The following is a 16,660-nucleotide window of genomic DNA, read 5'->3' as shown; positions in this document are numbered from 1 at the left end:
AGTAACGCTGCCATGGACTGGCATCCTGTCCACCTGGGTAACACATACGCCATAGAATCCGGGAAACCGGGCCCATGAGCCTGGCTAGGCTTGAAAAGGGCTCATTTTTTAATTTTTTTATGCTATCTAACAATGTGACAACTCTGTTGGTGGTACATCACATATAATAAGGTACATTTTCCTAATAGCTGGGCAAACTATGTCCAGAAATGCAACAAGGCACCACTACAGTGGACCTAAAATCATGGTCCCGCTTCTTGTAAAGTCGGTTTATGATGACCAGTGATGTTTATTTGTATTCTTACTCCAACCACATCTTCTTGTTGTTTAGGTCTGAGTGAACCCTGATCCAACGTAACTATTATCAGAGACATTCTAGTCTTTTACTTGTTTCAGTCATTAGACTGTGGCCATGCTGGGGCACCATCTGGAAGAATTTTAGTCACACCAATCGACCTTGTACTTTTTTTTTTGTTAAAGACTGATACTTATTCTATCAGTCTCTTTTGCCAAACCGCTAAGTTACAGTGACATAAAGACACCAACATCAATTAAGTGATGGTGGGGGACAAACGGACACATACACACATATACATACATATTATGTGTGTGTGTATATATGTGTATATATATATTTACACACATATATACAACTGGTTTCTTTCGATTTCCATCTATTAAATCTGCTCACAAGGCTATAGTAGAAGTCATTTGCCCAAGGTCCACAGTGGGATTGAACCCAGAACCATGTGGTTGGGAAGCAAGCCTCTTTATCACCCAACCACACCTGCACCTATATATGTCTCAATGTCCTGTCTTTCTTGTGCACATGAATTACTGAAAGTTAGAGCTAAAACCTTTTATTTAACCCTTTAGCATTTAAACCGGCCATATCCAGCCAAAAGTATTCTGCCTGTTTTATGTTCAAACTGGCCAGATCTGGTCTCTCACACCAACCCTACAATATCATTTTAAAAATTAACAGCTACCTCATTAGAATCTCATAGCTACAAGATAATGCATGATTAGTTCAAGGCAATGTGGATAAAAAAGGATTAATTTTGGTAGAATAATGCGAACACAAAAGGATTAACTTTCTCAGATAGCTTCTGGCTCCCTGTTTACCATCACACTCTCTATTATATATATATATCTATACATATAAAGCTGAAGTTATCTGTGTGTGTGTGTGGCAGGTTTGGTAGCCTTCAACTAACACTATCTCCTCCAAGACCCTGCGGCGCAAGCTGACCAATATTGAGAGTATGATAGAAGAAGGCTTGCTCTTCATTCCGTAGAAGAAAAATTTCAAATCGGACCATGTTAAGACCAAAAATTATTTACATCAAAAGAGTGCTTTTTTTTTTAATGAAAATCCCTATTTTTTATGATTTTTTTACTGCTGTCTCGCCATTTTTCGGTGTATTTCAACCAGAAAAATGTTCACTTAAAGAGAATAACAAGCTGTACAATGCAAAATTTTTACTTTTCAAAAAAGATTGAAACTATGTCAAAACTTTGTTAATGTGACATCAAAGTCTGCCGTTTTAAGTGCAACTAAAAAACAAACCCGAGCAACGCCGGGCTATACTGCTAGTATATATATTCAAGCATCTCAATGAAAATCTTATTAACAATAAGTTGATTAAAACAAAATTTATCGTGGCTGATGCATCATTTTCCTGTTTAGGCACAGATGTAGTTGTGTAGCTTATCACACAGTTTGCTTCCCGTCTATTTTTCAGCCCACTATTCCTGGGAGGGTCATGCATCTCCTCCATGGGGTCCTATCAGGAGCAACTGTCATTAGACATTCCTGCTGATTCTCAAATGTGACCAGCTGAGGCTATGGATATTGTCCTTAGTTTTTTTCTTGATCCACCGAGAAGAATCTGTCTTACAATTCTTTCCTACTACACTCTAGTCCTGTGTCTGTAAAAAAACTGGAGCTGTGGCCTCTCAGTGCAGAGAAATAGCAGCTCAATCTGGTGAGACTCCCTTCTCTCTGAGTTATGCACCTTCTGAAGTAGCATTACTCCAAAAGTCCTTTGGAGAAACCCCATTTCAGCTGCTTGTATTCGTGATCTTTTTCCTTTTAACATTAGCTGACATTCATGAACATTTCCCAATGTATATCTTAAATACATTTCATATCAATGGCCTCAACTACAAAAGCATGTCCATATGTCACGACATATCTGGACATGTTGTGTGACCTTAGTAAATAAGGTCTCATTAATACAGTTATCTGTTTGCATTTCTCTGCATAAACCATGTCCAAGCTGTTAGGTAGATTATTACCCTGATTGAAAATAAGGGGTGGTTGGTGACTGGAAGAGCATCCAGCTATAGAAAATTCTACTTCAGTGTACTCTAATCTGACCAGGGCTGGATGTAGGTCTAGTGGGACCTCTACGATATTGCTAATTCAAAACATAAGATAATAAAGAGTGCTTCATTTCATCTGGGGATCCCAAACAGTTTGAAGTGGCCCCAAAAACTTAAAATGGCCTTGGTGGATTCAGGGGGACTCAGTTAAATTTAATGGGGTTTTTAGCTCTAAGATGACCTAATAAATCAAAAGAGTGTTTAATGAATTTAATAAAACTGTATTGAATGAAAAAACATTTAAACAAGTAAAAAAGAATTACGAATTATTTGTTTCTTTGCTATAAATATTTTTAAAAAATTTAAACTCCAACCTTTGAGTTAAAGGGGCTCCTGAGCAATGGCTTGTATTGGCCCATACATTAAGTCCAACTCTGCATCTGACCTATGATAGCATGGAAATGTAGACGATGAAATGATAATAATGAGTTAACCTTTAGCATGCTGTAGGTGCAGCATGTCGCCACGTGAGTTTTCTCCCTTTCAATGTGATACAATGTGCCTAAGCATGCTAAAGATTAACTAATATGTCAACATGACATTTTCTCTAATTGGCAAATGAAATAGCATTGTTTTCTCATCTGTTGGTCATATATTGAATCTCCATTCTTACTCTTTCTCCCCCCCCTTCTCTCTCTCTCTCTCTCCATCTACATTCCCTGTTTCTCTTTCTTCTCACTTCTTTGAACACATTATTCATGTACATACATCACTCTTATATTAATTAATTAGTTGTAATTATTATACAGGCATGGGCTGTGTGGTTAAAAAGTACAATTCCCTAACCACATATTTCCAAGTTTGGTTACACTTCACATCTTAAGCAAGTGTCTTCTGTCTGAATCTCAGGTTAACTAGAAACAAATGCATTGTGAATTTTGGTAAACAGCAGCTCATCAGATATAGATATATATATATAGATATATATAGATGAGTGTATTTTTACCTTGTTAACAATTAACACAGAAAAAATAAATAAATAGTTACCAGGGTAGCAAAAATCTCACAAGTAAAGAGGTTGTAACTCCTTGTTTATAAAGGTAGAAACTTCGTGTTTTTTTCACTTTCCTGAAGAGAAAATTGCATTGTTTATACCATTTATTCTTTTGAATAGTATCAGTGGAATTTTCGAAACATGTGTCGAAAGTAAAAATATTTGATTTACACCTGCGTTAAACCCCATTTATTTATTCATATATATATATATATATATATATATATATATATATATATATATACAGCTCATCATATATATCTGGTTCATCACATGTATCATCATCACATCATTGAACAAACTTCCTTACTGTGTTATGTCGCTTTATGCAAAGGTGAATTCAGTTGTTCCGTAAATAGAAGAGATAAATATAATCAACTAAGAAATCTCTTGAAGGAGGTGATGCCAAAGTATCAGTGTAGCCCTGAGACACCAACACCAGTTGTCAAGTAATGGTGTTGGACAAACACAGACACAAAGACATATACATATACGACTGGCTACTTTCAGTTTCCCTCTACCAGATCTACTGACAAGGCTTTGGTCAGCCTGAAGCTATAGTAGAAGACACTTACCCAAGGTGCCACACAGTAGGACTGAGTCCAGAACCATGTGGTTGAAAAGCAAACTTCTGAACACACAGTCATTTCTGTAATTTGTCCTATGAAGAAAGGCTGAGGACGCTCGACCTTTATTCTCTAGAAAAACGCCGCCACCGTGGTGATCTCATTCTCGCCCACAACATCATAAGCGGAAAGTGTAACCTCTCAAAAGAGCTGTTCTTCACTCCTGCTCCAGAGCGTCGGCTGCGGGGTCATTCCGAAAAGCTCTACCTGCGACGATTTCATCTCAATCCAAGGAGAGGAGCTTTCTCTGTCCGGGTTGCGGATCCGTGGAACAAGCTGCCAGACGAGATGGTGAAGATGTCGACGACCGCTTTGTTCAAAGCCTCCCTTGACCTCAAGTGGCCTGAACTCTTTACACGAACACCACCCTGTACTTAACTCCATGTCCCCCTACATGGCCTTGCTATTTGCTTTTGAGCCAAATTAACTAACTAACTAACGCCTGTAACTATATATCTATTATATAAAATCCATTCTGTCTGCCTGTATGTGTGTCTTCTACGATCTCGAGTATCCTCCATCAAATTTGATATGTAGATACCAACGGTATCAGGGCATGTATAAGTCTTTAAAAAATTACAAAAATCGATTTCAGGTGAGAATGCGATCGATAAAGCCGTTTTTGTCCTGCTTTTCTTCCGTCAACCTGTACATAACTGCACCTTCCATTTTTTGTTGTTTATGTACTGCTTAAAGGCACGTTTCTTTCCTGCCAAGCTTACTGTTTAAACCATGTTTGTGTTCTCCCAGTCAACAGCCTTATCCATTACTGGTGCTTTAAACTCATCGGTTGCATATTTGTGTGAATAAAATCGTTTTTCTTTGGAATAGTAAAAAAAGTCTATCTTTATTTCTTCTTTTGCTGGTGTCTCAAATTTAGGTTAACCCTTTCATTACCGTATTTATTTTGAAATGCTCTGTGTTTCTTTCAATTAATTTTAAATATAACAAAGAATTTAGAAAAATAACTTAGTTATCATTCATCTAGTGTTAGGAACATAAATTGTGACTAAGGTTTGGTGGAAGATTTTAATTCAAAACTTATGAAAACAAGATATTTGTACTACAGAGCCAGAGGCGGTTTTGGCCGGGTTGGTATCAAAAGGGTTAAATCAGTGTTTCTCAAAGGGGAGGCCTATGGGACGGTCGGACAAGTTGTTTTGAAAAAATTTGGTTTAAGTGTTTGACAACTCAGCACCGTCCATTGGACAGGGTGCGTTTTGCTTATATGTATATTTATATATATATCTTATTTTTGTTTCTTTAAAGGAATGTGAAGAACATCCAGAAACTTGGTCAAAAGGAACTGGAATTGGGTTTAGTCGGCAAAAAATCTTGGCACGACCAGTACAAAGACAGTGCCTGGATATTTGTTGGTGGACTCCCTTATGATTTGACGGAAGGAGATGTGATCTGCGTATTTTCACAGTAAGTCTTATGTTTGGTCTCTTTGTGTGTGTGTGTAGATAATAATAATAATAATAATAATAATAATTGTGTACAGTGCTCAGGTGCACTACAACTCATCTAAAGTGTATATATAATCAGGTGTAGTTTCGGTGGATTTTGGAAAGCATGAGGGCCTTAAAGGATGCAGTGTCATGGCAGTCAACAACTGACGCAGGCAGTTTTATAACACTGTGTAATAAAATTGTAATAGTTTTTTTTGTCTTTGGTCAGTAAATGTTATTTTCTATTTGCTTCTATCAAGAAATCAAAGGAAATACTCTCTTTCACTCTTTTACTTGTTTCAGTCATTTGACTGTGGCCATGCTGGAGCACCGCCTTTAGTCGAGCAAATCGACACCGGGACTTATTCTTTGTAAGCCTAGTACTTATTCTGTCGGTCTCTTTTTCCGAACCGCTAAGTTACGGGGGGCGTAAACACACCAGCATCAGTTGTCAAGCGATGTTGGGGGACAAACACAGACACACAAACATATACACACACAAACATACACACACACATACATATATATATACATATATATGACAGGCTTCTTTCAGTTTCCATCTACCAAATCCATTCACAAGGCTTTGGTCGACCTGAGGCTATAGTAGAAGACACTTGCCCAAGGTGCCACGCAGTGGAACTGAACCCAGAACCATGTGATTGGTAAGCAAGCTATTTACCACACAGCCACTCCTGCACCTAAATGATTACTATTCCCTTCAAACTTTGTATTTTGTGACCTGGACACGAAGGTTTTGAAACTGATCTATTCTCCATTACATTTCAAAGATTCAGCAACCGAGTTGCTGAAGCAGAAATATCGTTATAGCAAATACTCTGCTCCATACCAAAGGTTTGCTTGTCAGTTGCTTGACCCGTAACCACTTGAGCATGTTCCTTGGTGGCTGACAAAAAGTGCATCTCTGAATGATGAGCAGGAGTAGTGAGGGACCACCATAGCCATTCTTTGGGGTTTGAATAAAATTTGTAACAAAAGCAAAATTTGAAGGAAATATGAACCATTTTTTATACTTTATAAGGGTAGGCAAATAAGAAATAACAGTTGTTACCCAAGGATAAAAATCATTTTATACAATGTTATTGTCATTGTCTTCCGTGTTTACAATATTTCTGTTGTTTACAAATACATCTTAATTTGATAGCAGTTCTTTGCAGAGGAGACTGTAAAAAGTAAATACCAGCAGTGTTGTATTTTATCATCATTATCATCATCATCGTTTAACATCCGTTTTCTGCGCTAGCACGGGTTGGACGGTTCAACCGGGGTCTGGGAAGCCAGGGGCTGCACCAGGCTCCAGTCTGATCTGGCGGTGTTTCTACAGCTGGATGCCCTTCCTAACGCCAACCACTCCGCGAGTGTAGTGGGTGCTTTTTATGTGCCAAGGGAGTCTGGCATCGGCCACAATCGGTTGGTGCTTTTAACGTGCCACAGGCACGGAAGCCAGCCAAGGCGGCGCTGGCATCGGCCACGTTCGGATGGTGCTTTTTATGTGCCACCGGCACAGAAGCCAGTCTCCATCTAAAAATAAGTTCCTCCCTGGAAGCCCTCCTAAGTGATCAAATGCATCAGCAGCAGCATCTGACAAAACCATGAAAGAAACTACCTCCACTGGTTCCTGGTTGGTCAGACGACTTTAAACCTGCCAGTTTTATGTTCAAACTGACCAGATCTGGCCTCTCATACTCACCCTTGAATGTCTTTCTAATAATAAGCAATCACATCCATCAAACTCTTCAAGATATGGAATAATGTAATGGGAATAAATAAGCATTACATTTGACAGAGTAACCTGAGTGCTAAAGGGTTAGATCAGGAATTTTGCATCTGAGAATCGGAGTTTCGAGGTGGGTTGGTATCAAAAGGGTTAATGGGTTCTTGCATGTAAAATTAAGCGGTAATGTTTCAGTTTAAATATTAATGTGACACATAAAAAGCACCCAGCACACTCTGTTAAGTGGTTGGCATTAGGAAGGGCATCCATCCATAGAAACCATGCCACAACAGACAATTGGAATCTGGGCAGTTCCGTGTCAAACCGTCCAACCCATACCAGCATGGAAAGCAACCCGGCTGAAACCACCTCTATACCTCTAGTACAAATGTCTTGTTTTCATAAGTTTTGAATTAAAATCTTCCACCAAACCTTAGTCACAATTTATGTTCCTAACACTAGCTTAATGATAACTAAGTTATTTTGCTAAATTCTTTGTTATATTTAAAGTAATTGAAAGAAACAGAGAGCATCTCAAAATAAATACAGTAACGAAAGGGTTAACTGATGATAATATTCATGAAGTTTTGTATTACTCTCCTTTACTTGTTTCAGTCATTTGACTGTTGCCATGCTGGAGCACTGCCTTTAGTCGAGCAAATCGACCCCAGGACTTATTCTTTGGAAGCCTAGTACTTATTCTATCGGTGCCTCTTGCTGAACCGCTAAGATACGGGGACATAAACCATAAACACTCCAGCATTGGTTGTCAAGCAATGTTGGGGGTACAAACACAGACACACAAACATATACACACACATACACATAAATATATATACATGCATATATACGACGGGCTTCTTTCAGTTTCCATCTACCAAATCCACTCACAAGGCTTTGGTTGGCCCGAGGCTATGGTAGAACGGAACCATGTGGTTGGTAAGCAAGCTACTTACCACACAACCACTCCTGCACCTATTCTAGAACCAAGAAAATGGAAATGTGTGAGTTTATAACATAACAGGTAATCACTTGGTCAACACAAATTCCCTGATTTATTATTCCTTATTATTACATTGATGTCTAATTTTAGATATGGTGAAGTTGTGAACATTAACCTGGTTCGGGATAAGAAAACTGGTCAGTCATTGGGCTATGGCTTTCTCTGCTATGAAGACCAAAGAAGTACAGTTCTGGCTGTTGACAACCTTAACAGTATAAAGGTAAGTGAACTACTCTGACTAGAAAGGGTATGGCCTGGTCAGCCTGTAATGACATGCATAAGATCTGGTCATCAAATCTAAGTAGAGACTTCAAACTTGAAATCTTCAAAGCCACAGTTGAAACAATTCTACTATATGGCTCAAAAACCTGGACGTTATCAAAGAAGCTTGAGAGGCGGTTAGATGGAACCTACACTCGCCTCCTTATGAGAGCTCAAAATCTCTCGTGGAAGCGCCATCCAACCAAAATGCAAATATATGGGAAACTACCACCTGTGTCATCTCTTGTGAAAGGTAGGAGAGTCCTGTTTGCTGGACACTGTTGTAGAGCTGAAAAAGAGGTAATCTCTACTCTTCTCCTCTGGAAGCCATCTACTCGCAATACCAGAGGGCGCACACTCTCCTACCCTGATGTAATCTCCAGGGATACAGGCATCCAGCAACAGGACCTCCGTAATGCCATGATGGACCGTGAAGTCTGGCGTAGCATGGTAAATTCCATTGTCTCGACCACGGTCGAACAATGATGATGATGATGTGATTTTGTCAAATATTAGCACAAACCAGTGAAATTATCACCACGTGGTCCCTTGATTAATCCACATTACTCCGTAAGGATCATAGGGCCGGTTTCTCTGGTGTATATATTCCTCCCTGGACGGGGCATCTGTCCATTGCAGGATTAATCATTTTTAACGGCTGAGTGAACTGGAGCAGCATGAAATGAAGTGTCTTGCTCAAGAATACAATGCGTTGCCTGGTCCAGGAATCAAAACCACAATCTTACGATCATGAGTCTAACACTCTAACCACTAAGCCATTTTGCCTGCACACATGGTCCCTTTGCCCTGTTAGAAATAGCAACTAAATCTCTCTCATACTGCTCTCTGCCTATCATTTTCGAAAGAAATAGAAACCTTGGATAATGTTGCTGTAGATACACTGTATCTAAAAAGAAAAACAGTCAAGATGGTCATGGTGGGAGCGTATTTAATCATAGGCTCTTAAATCAGATCTGACTGAGATTAAAAAACACTACAGTGTACAAGCCAGCAAAAAAACCTCTATGCTGCAGGTTGACCAATGTCCAGTGAATAGAATTTAGTGGAAGGAAACTGTGGATGGGTGTTTATATGGACCAGTGTTGGATGGCAAAATAAATTCAGATCTTTTCGCTTTGACCGGCAGATTTAAAAAATAATTTCTTTGTAACTAAAAAATTTTAAACTTCGTATACTGGTAGAATGTGTATAAAACATCTTTTTCTCTTGGCTTTCTTGAGAAAATTCCGTAGTTTGTAAGATATTTGTTGTTTAATTTCTTGCATTTCGGCAATTTCAACCAATCAATGACGACTGATTTTGCTTGGCTTGATGGTTTTTTTTCTCAAGCATGATATAGTGCTAATGGTCTCCATCATTTCCGCCATGAGGCCCAACGCTCAAAAGGTGTTCTTTACATGCCACCAGCAGGGGTGCACTTGGTTTGATGGGTCCTCTCAAACACAGCACATCGCAAAAGATCTCGGTCACTAGTCATTTTTTTCTGTGAGGTTCAAAGTTCGAAGATCATGTTTCATCACCCCTTTCTATGTCTTCCTGGGTCTACCTCTACCACAGGTTCCCTCCACAGTTAGAGATCAGCACTTATTTACACAGCTGTCCTCGTCCATATGCATCACATGACCATACCAGCGCTGTCATCTCTCTTGCACACCACAGCTGATTCCTCTTATGCCTAACTTTTCTCTCAAGATGCTTAAACTCTGTCAAACATGCACACTGACATTGCACATCCAGTGAAGCATACTGGCCTCAAGCCTATGCATATCCTCGGCTGTCACAGCCCCTGTTTCACTGCCATGCAATATAGCTGTTCGCATACAGGCATAAAAAAATCTGCTTTTCTCTCTGAGAGAGAGAGGCCTTTTGTTACCAGCAGGGGTAGGAGCTCTCTGAATTTTGCCCATCCTAATCTTACTCTCACAGCTACGCTTTCCGAGCATCCACCTCCACCTCTAACTTGGTCACCTAGCTAACAGAAACTATCTACTACCTCTAGCTTGATCCCCTTGCAATTGATGGAGTCTAGTTTCTACAAATTTTCAGTGTTTATTGTACCTGTGCATCTTCCACATGCAAAAGCTAGTTTCCCTGTTAACCTTCCTCTGATATTGCTGCACCTCTTATGTGTCCAAAGCTTATACTGGGTGCATCTTATGGAGTTTCTATCTACACTTTTTCTACAGATTGAGCAAGACCATCTACCTGAAGGGATTTGTGATTTGTCTGCCTTCCTACTTACTAAGACTTTGGTTTTTGCTACATTAACTCTAAGGCCCTTTGATTCTAACCCTTGCTTCCATATCTGGAACCTCTCTAGTGATTAGCTATAAGAGCAAGGTCATCGTCATAGAGGAGTTCTCAAGGGTCTTGAATTCCTCTGTTATTGCCTGGAGGACTATGACGAACATGGGGGGCCTGAGCACCGATCCTTAGTGAACTCCTACTTGTACCCTGAATTCTTCACCGTACACATTATCAACCCTCGCCTTATGGGTAGCAACCCTGTATGAAGCTTGTACAGCTCTCACCAACCACTCGTCTATTCCTAGTTTCAACATTGACCACCAGATAAGGGATCAGGGGACCCTGTCAAAGGCTTTCTCCAAGTCAACAAAGGCCAAGGACAGAGGTTTATCTTGTTTTGAATTAATCAAGCATTATCTTGTAGCTTTGAGAGTTCAATGATGTGATTGTTTTATTTTTAGAATGAGATTGTAAGTTAGGTATGATAAGCCTGATCAAGATAGTTTGGACATAAAACCAGTAGAATATTTGGGCCAGACATGGCTGATTTTAATGCTAAAAGGTTAAATCTTCTCATAAAATGTTGAAAATCTTTTTTGCTTTTTTGTTGTTTTGTTTTTTTTTTCAAGTCCTTTTCTTTCTTTTTTTCCATATATTGTAGATACTAAATCGCACAATACGGGTAGACCATGTTGAAAATTACCGACAACCAAAAGATACCGGGGAAGAGAGTAACACTGTGAAGAAATTACGGATTGAAGGTTGTGCTCCTAAAATTCAAGACTCCTCGTCTTCAGAAGAAGGAGAAGTCAAAGATTCCCCTCCCTCTCCGCCAAAAAGAACAAAGAAAGGTAAAACAGATTGAAATGATTCTAAACTACACACCTACACCTACAGAAAGCAGATCACTTCAGTGTACACTCATATAGATATATATACACATAGGCGCAGGAGTGGCTGTGTGGTAAGTGGCTTGCTAACCAACCACATGGTTCCGGGTTCAGTCCCACTGCGTGGCATCTTGGGCAAGTGTCTTCTGCTATAGCCTCGAGCCGACCAATGCCTTGTGAGTGGATTTGGTAGACGGAAACTGAAAGAAGCCTGTCGTATATATGTATGTGTATGTGTGTGTGTGTGTGTGTTTGTGTGTCTGTGTTTGTCCCCCTAGAATTGCTTGGCAACCGATGCTGGTGTGTTTACGTCCCCGTCACTTAGCGGTTCGGCAAAGGAGACCGATAGAATAAGTCCCGGGGTCGAGTTGCTCGACTAAAGGCAGTGCTCCAGCATGGCCACAGTCAAATGACTGAAACAAGTAAAAGAGAGAGAGAAAGAGTATACATACAAGCTAGTTCTGTCAATACACCACACTTAGTCTATGTATGTAGTTGAAAAGTCAGAAGTTGCAGTTTTCGTCTGGGAAGATGCCGTCATCATCATTCAATGTTTGTCTTTCATGCTGGCATGGGTTAGACATTTTGGCAGGATCTAGTGGGTTGTAGGACCCATGCCCAGCTCCAATGTCGGGTTCGGCATGGTTTCTGCAGCACGATGCCCTTCCTAATGCCAACCACTTTACAGTTTGTGTTGGGAGCTGCAGCTTTTTTTTCCTGCCACTGACACTAATGAGACCACCAAGTAACTAGCAAAGGGAAAAGGAAAATGCCCCTTCAGCTAATTGGGAGTATTAGAGCAGGTGGGGCCTCTCAACACACACAGAATTATAAAATATCTAGATATCATAGGCGTAGGAGTGGCTGTGTGGTAAGTAGCTTGCTAACCAACCACATGGATCCGGATTCAGTCCCACTGCATGGCATCTTGGGCAAGTGTCTTCTACTATAGCCTCGGGCCGACCAAAGCCTTGTGAGTGGATTTGGTAGACAGAAACTGAAAGAAGCCCGTCGTATATATGTATATATATGTGTGTGTGTGTGTGTGTCTGTGTTTGTCCCCAACATAGCTTGACAACCGATGCTGGTGTGTTTGCATCCCCATAACTTAGCAGTTCGGCAAAAAGAGACCGATAGAATAAGTTACTAGGCTTATGAAGAATAAGTCCTGGGGTCGATTTGCTCGACTGAAAGTCGGTGCTCCAGCATGGCCACAGTCAAATGACTGAAACAAGTAAAAGTATATCAGTAAATTAATGGGTTTTTTTCTTTCTTTCTTTCTTCATTCTAACCAGTATCATTTACCAATGATATCATCAATGCAATATCATGTACATGATAACTCCAGTCCTGCTCACAATCGGTAAAACCTAGACATGGCATGGACAAAGAGTCTTCACTCTTTTACTTGTTTCAGTCATTTGACTGTGGCCATGCTGGAGCACCGCCTTTAGTTGAGCAAATTGACCCCAAGACTTATTTTTTGTAAGCCTAGTATTATACTATCGGTCTCTTTTGCCGAACCGCTAAGTTACAGGGACGTAGACACACCAGCATCGGTTGTCAAGTGATGTTGGGGGGACAAACACGGACACACAAACGTATACACACACATACATATATACGACGGGCTTCTTTCAGTTTCCATCTACCAAATCCACTCACAAGGTTTTGGTCAGCCCTAGGCTATAGTAGAAGACACTTGCCCAGGGTGCCATGCAGTGGGACTGAACCTGAAACCATGTGGTTGGTAAGCAAGCTACTTACCACATAGTCACTCCTACACCTAGATGATCCAGAAATATTGCTCCTGATTATTTTATCTATGTCCCGTGTATCTTTCTCTAATTAAAAGATTAATAATATCACCAAATTCTAACTCACTACTTGAAGCATTAACTGATAGGCTCAAAAACTGAAAGCAGCAAAAATCCAGAGAAAATCCCAATTCATAAAATGTAAAAATTAAAACACTTGAAAGACATATATATATAAATTTTTAGTTGAGTGAATCAACCCCAGTACCTTTTTTTTTTAAACCTGTGTGTGCATATATATAAACTTGTCATATATATATCTGTAAATGTATTTACAGATAAATTCCTCTATTTATATAATATCGAGGTCTCTTTCTTTCTTTTGTTGTCTTACCGTTTTTATCAAATATATATATATATATATATATATAAGCAACAAGGATATCCAAGGTAGAGTAGTACAATTGTTTCATGCTACTTCATTTTATTAACCCTTTCGTTACTATATTTCTGACCAAAATACACCCCTTATGTGTTTCAATTAATTTCTAACGTAATCATAAATTTAGTCTGGTTTCATTAAACAACTATAACTTTTTTATTTATCGATATATTAATCTGATTTTTGGAAGATAATTTAATGAAATGTTCTCAACCAATTCTATACTATAATTTTTGTCACAAAGTGACTCTAATTGCAGGTAGATACAGGTAAATTCAACAAAATATAAAATTATTAAAATTTTGTTCAAACATCGCTATAGAAAATGGGTTATTAGCTAATATTCAATTGGGTATACAACAAAATTTTACTATAGAATTTGTTATTCTGGGTAACTTTCTGATACCCATAATAATATTTATGGCAAAATAAGCCTTAATTTCATTTAAGGTTGTGGGAAACCACAAAGTATCCTTTCTTTCGTTTTGTTTACATTTAGCGTAACGGTTCGTTTCCGCCATAATGAGTTCAAATAGGCTCATTCGAAAAAGTAAAAAGAAATAGTCTAAGGCTTTACTCTTCTGGGAAAGTCTGTGGCTTGGTCCAGTTTCTTCAGAAAAATCACCGAAAGAAACAGTTTTTAAACTTTCACTCCATTCGGGTGCCAATTCATTTTCTTTATCGCTGTCGGAGCTCTTGGATTCACTGTTTTCACTTTCGGAAAATGAAACATCAGATTCATTATCAAATACCACGTGCTTTTTTTTTTCAGTCATAGAGTTAGATTTATCAAGGTCTTCAGTAGAAAATCCTTCGAATTCTGACTCGCTGCTTGATATAATGAAATTCGTATCCATTTTTTGTCAGAATTACAAATTTTGAAGACACAATAGGAACAAATTTCAGAAAAAAATCTCCCAAAATTCACGGAATTAAAATTACACTTCGATTTTTGTACAAAATTGTAGTTGAACTGTTTATGAAGTATAATATGTGTTTTCATGAATGTACTAAAGAGATTTGCTCTGATATTCTCATTTAAATATGAATAGGTATATTCGGGCGACTTTGGGCGGTTTGGTCACATTAACCAAAATTTTTCGGGCGGTTTTGGGCGGTTTGGTATCGAAAGGGTTAAACACTGTATTACATCAGTTTTAAAATGTCGAGCAATCTTCAACCACATATAGAATTTTCCTACTAATATATATATATATATGACCGGTTTCTTTTAGTTTCATCTACCAAATACACTCACTGGGCTTTGGTTGGCTCAAGGCTACAGTAGAAGACACCTGCCCAAGGTGTTACGCAGTGAGACTGAATCTTGAACCCATGTGGTTGGTATGTGAGTTTCCTACCACACAGCCACGCCTTTGCCTATATGTATATATGGAGGCACAATGGCCCAGTGGTTAGGGCAGCAGACTCGCGGTTTCAATTCCCAGACCAGGCATTGTGAGTGTTTATTGAGCGAAAACACCTAAAAGCTCCATGAGGCTTTGGCAGGGGGTGGTGATCCCTGCTGTACTCTTTCACCACGTTTTCTCTCAATCTTTCTTCTGTCGGCCTGCTCGCTTAGCCAGTGGGGTGGCGTCATTCGAAGGCTAAAACAATGCGAAGGCATTGTGACCAGTGATGTGTAGCAACATCTGATGGTCTGGTTGGTCACGTGGGCTGTGTGGTAAGTAGCTTGCTAACCAACCACATGGTTCCGGGTTCAGTCCCACTGCGTGGCATCTTGGGCAAGTGTCTTCTACTATAGCCTCGGGCCGACCATTACCTTCTGAGTGGATTTGGTAGATGGAGACAGAAAGAAGCCTGTCGTATATGTGTGTATATATATATGTGTGTGTTTGTGTTTGTCCCCCAGCATTGCTTGACAACCAATGCTGGTGTGTTTACGTCCCCATCACTTAGCAGTTCGGCAAAAGAGACCGATAGAGTAAGTACTGGGCTTACAAAGAATAAGTCCCGGGGTCGATTTGCTCGACTAAAGGTGGTGCTCCAGCATGGCCGCAGTCAAATGACTGAAACAAGTAAAAGAGTATGTGTGTGTGTGTGTGTGTACATATATATAAAACACACACACACACACACACCTATTTATTATCATTAACATCATCGTAACATTGGCTTTTCCATGCTTGCATGGGTTGGACTGAATTTGTTGACACAGATTTTCTGTTGCCAGATTTCGTTTCTTATCTCCAACCCTTTCCTGTTTCAAGATGAATGAAGGACTCCACTTGCATGACAGCAACATTTGTTTCCGGCTACAACATGATGTCATGGCAAGGAGGCAGTAACACACACACACATACTCTTACTCTTTTACTTGTTTCAGTAATTTGACTGCGGCCATGCTGGAGCACCGCCTTTAGTCGAGCAACTCGACCCGGGACTTATTCTTTGTAAGCCTAGTACTTATTCTATCGGTCTCTTTTGCTGAACCGCTAAGTGACGGGGACATAAACACACCAGCATCGGTTGTCAAGCAATGCTAGGGAGACAAACACAGACACACATATATACGACAGGCTTCTTTCAGTTTCCGTCTACCAAATCCACTCACAAGGCTTTGGTCGGCCCAAGGCTATAGTAGAAGACACTTGCCCAAGGTGCCACGCAGTGGGACTGAACCCGGAACCATGTGGTTGGTAATCAAGCTACTTACCACACAGCCACTACTGCGCCTAACTTTTTCAGTTTCCATCAAATGAAATTACCTAAAAAAGTTTTGATCAGCCTGGGGCTGTAATAGAAGACATTTGTCTGAGTTGCCTTGTTGTGAGACTGAACTCAGAACCATGTAGTTAGGAAACAAGCTTCTTACCCACACAGC

The 16,660-nt window shown here is 39.7% G+C and overlaps 1 protein-coding gene across 2 annotated transcripts in view; it reads left to right on the top strand.

Moving 5' to 3' along the window:
- The window catches only part of LOC115224439 (RNA-binding motif protein, X-linked 2), a 55,117-nt gene that overhangs the window by 36,530 nt on the left and 1,927 nt on the right, over positions 1-16,660 (top strand). For both annotated transcript variants that reach the window (XM_036513299.1, XM_029795341.2), the window contains exons 2-4: positions 5,278-5,436; positions 8,288-8,417; positions 11,388-11,577. In XM_036513299.1, the coding sequence (XP_036369192.1) occupies positions 5,278-5,436; positions 8,288-8,417; positions 11,388-11,577 (479 nt within the window). The remainder of the gene's footprint in view (positions 1-5,277; positions 5,437-8,287; positions 8,418-11,387; positions 11,578-16,660) is intronic.

Source organism: Octopus sinensis, linkage group LG25 (assembly GCF_006345805.1).
Source record: "Octopus sinensis linkage group LG25, ASM634580v1, whole genome shotgun sequence".
NCBI lineage: Eukaryota > Metazoa > Mollusca > Cephalopoda > Octopoda > Octopodidae > Octopus > Octopus sinensis.
The sequence above is the reverse complement of the archived record's forward strand: the minus strand, read 5'-3'. Positions and strand labels throughout refer to the sequence as shown.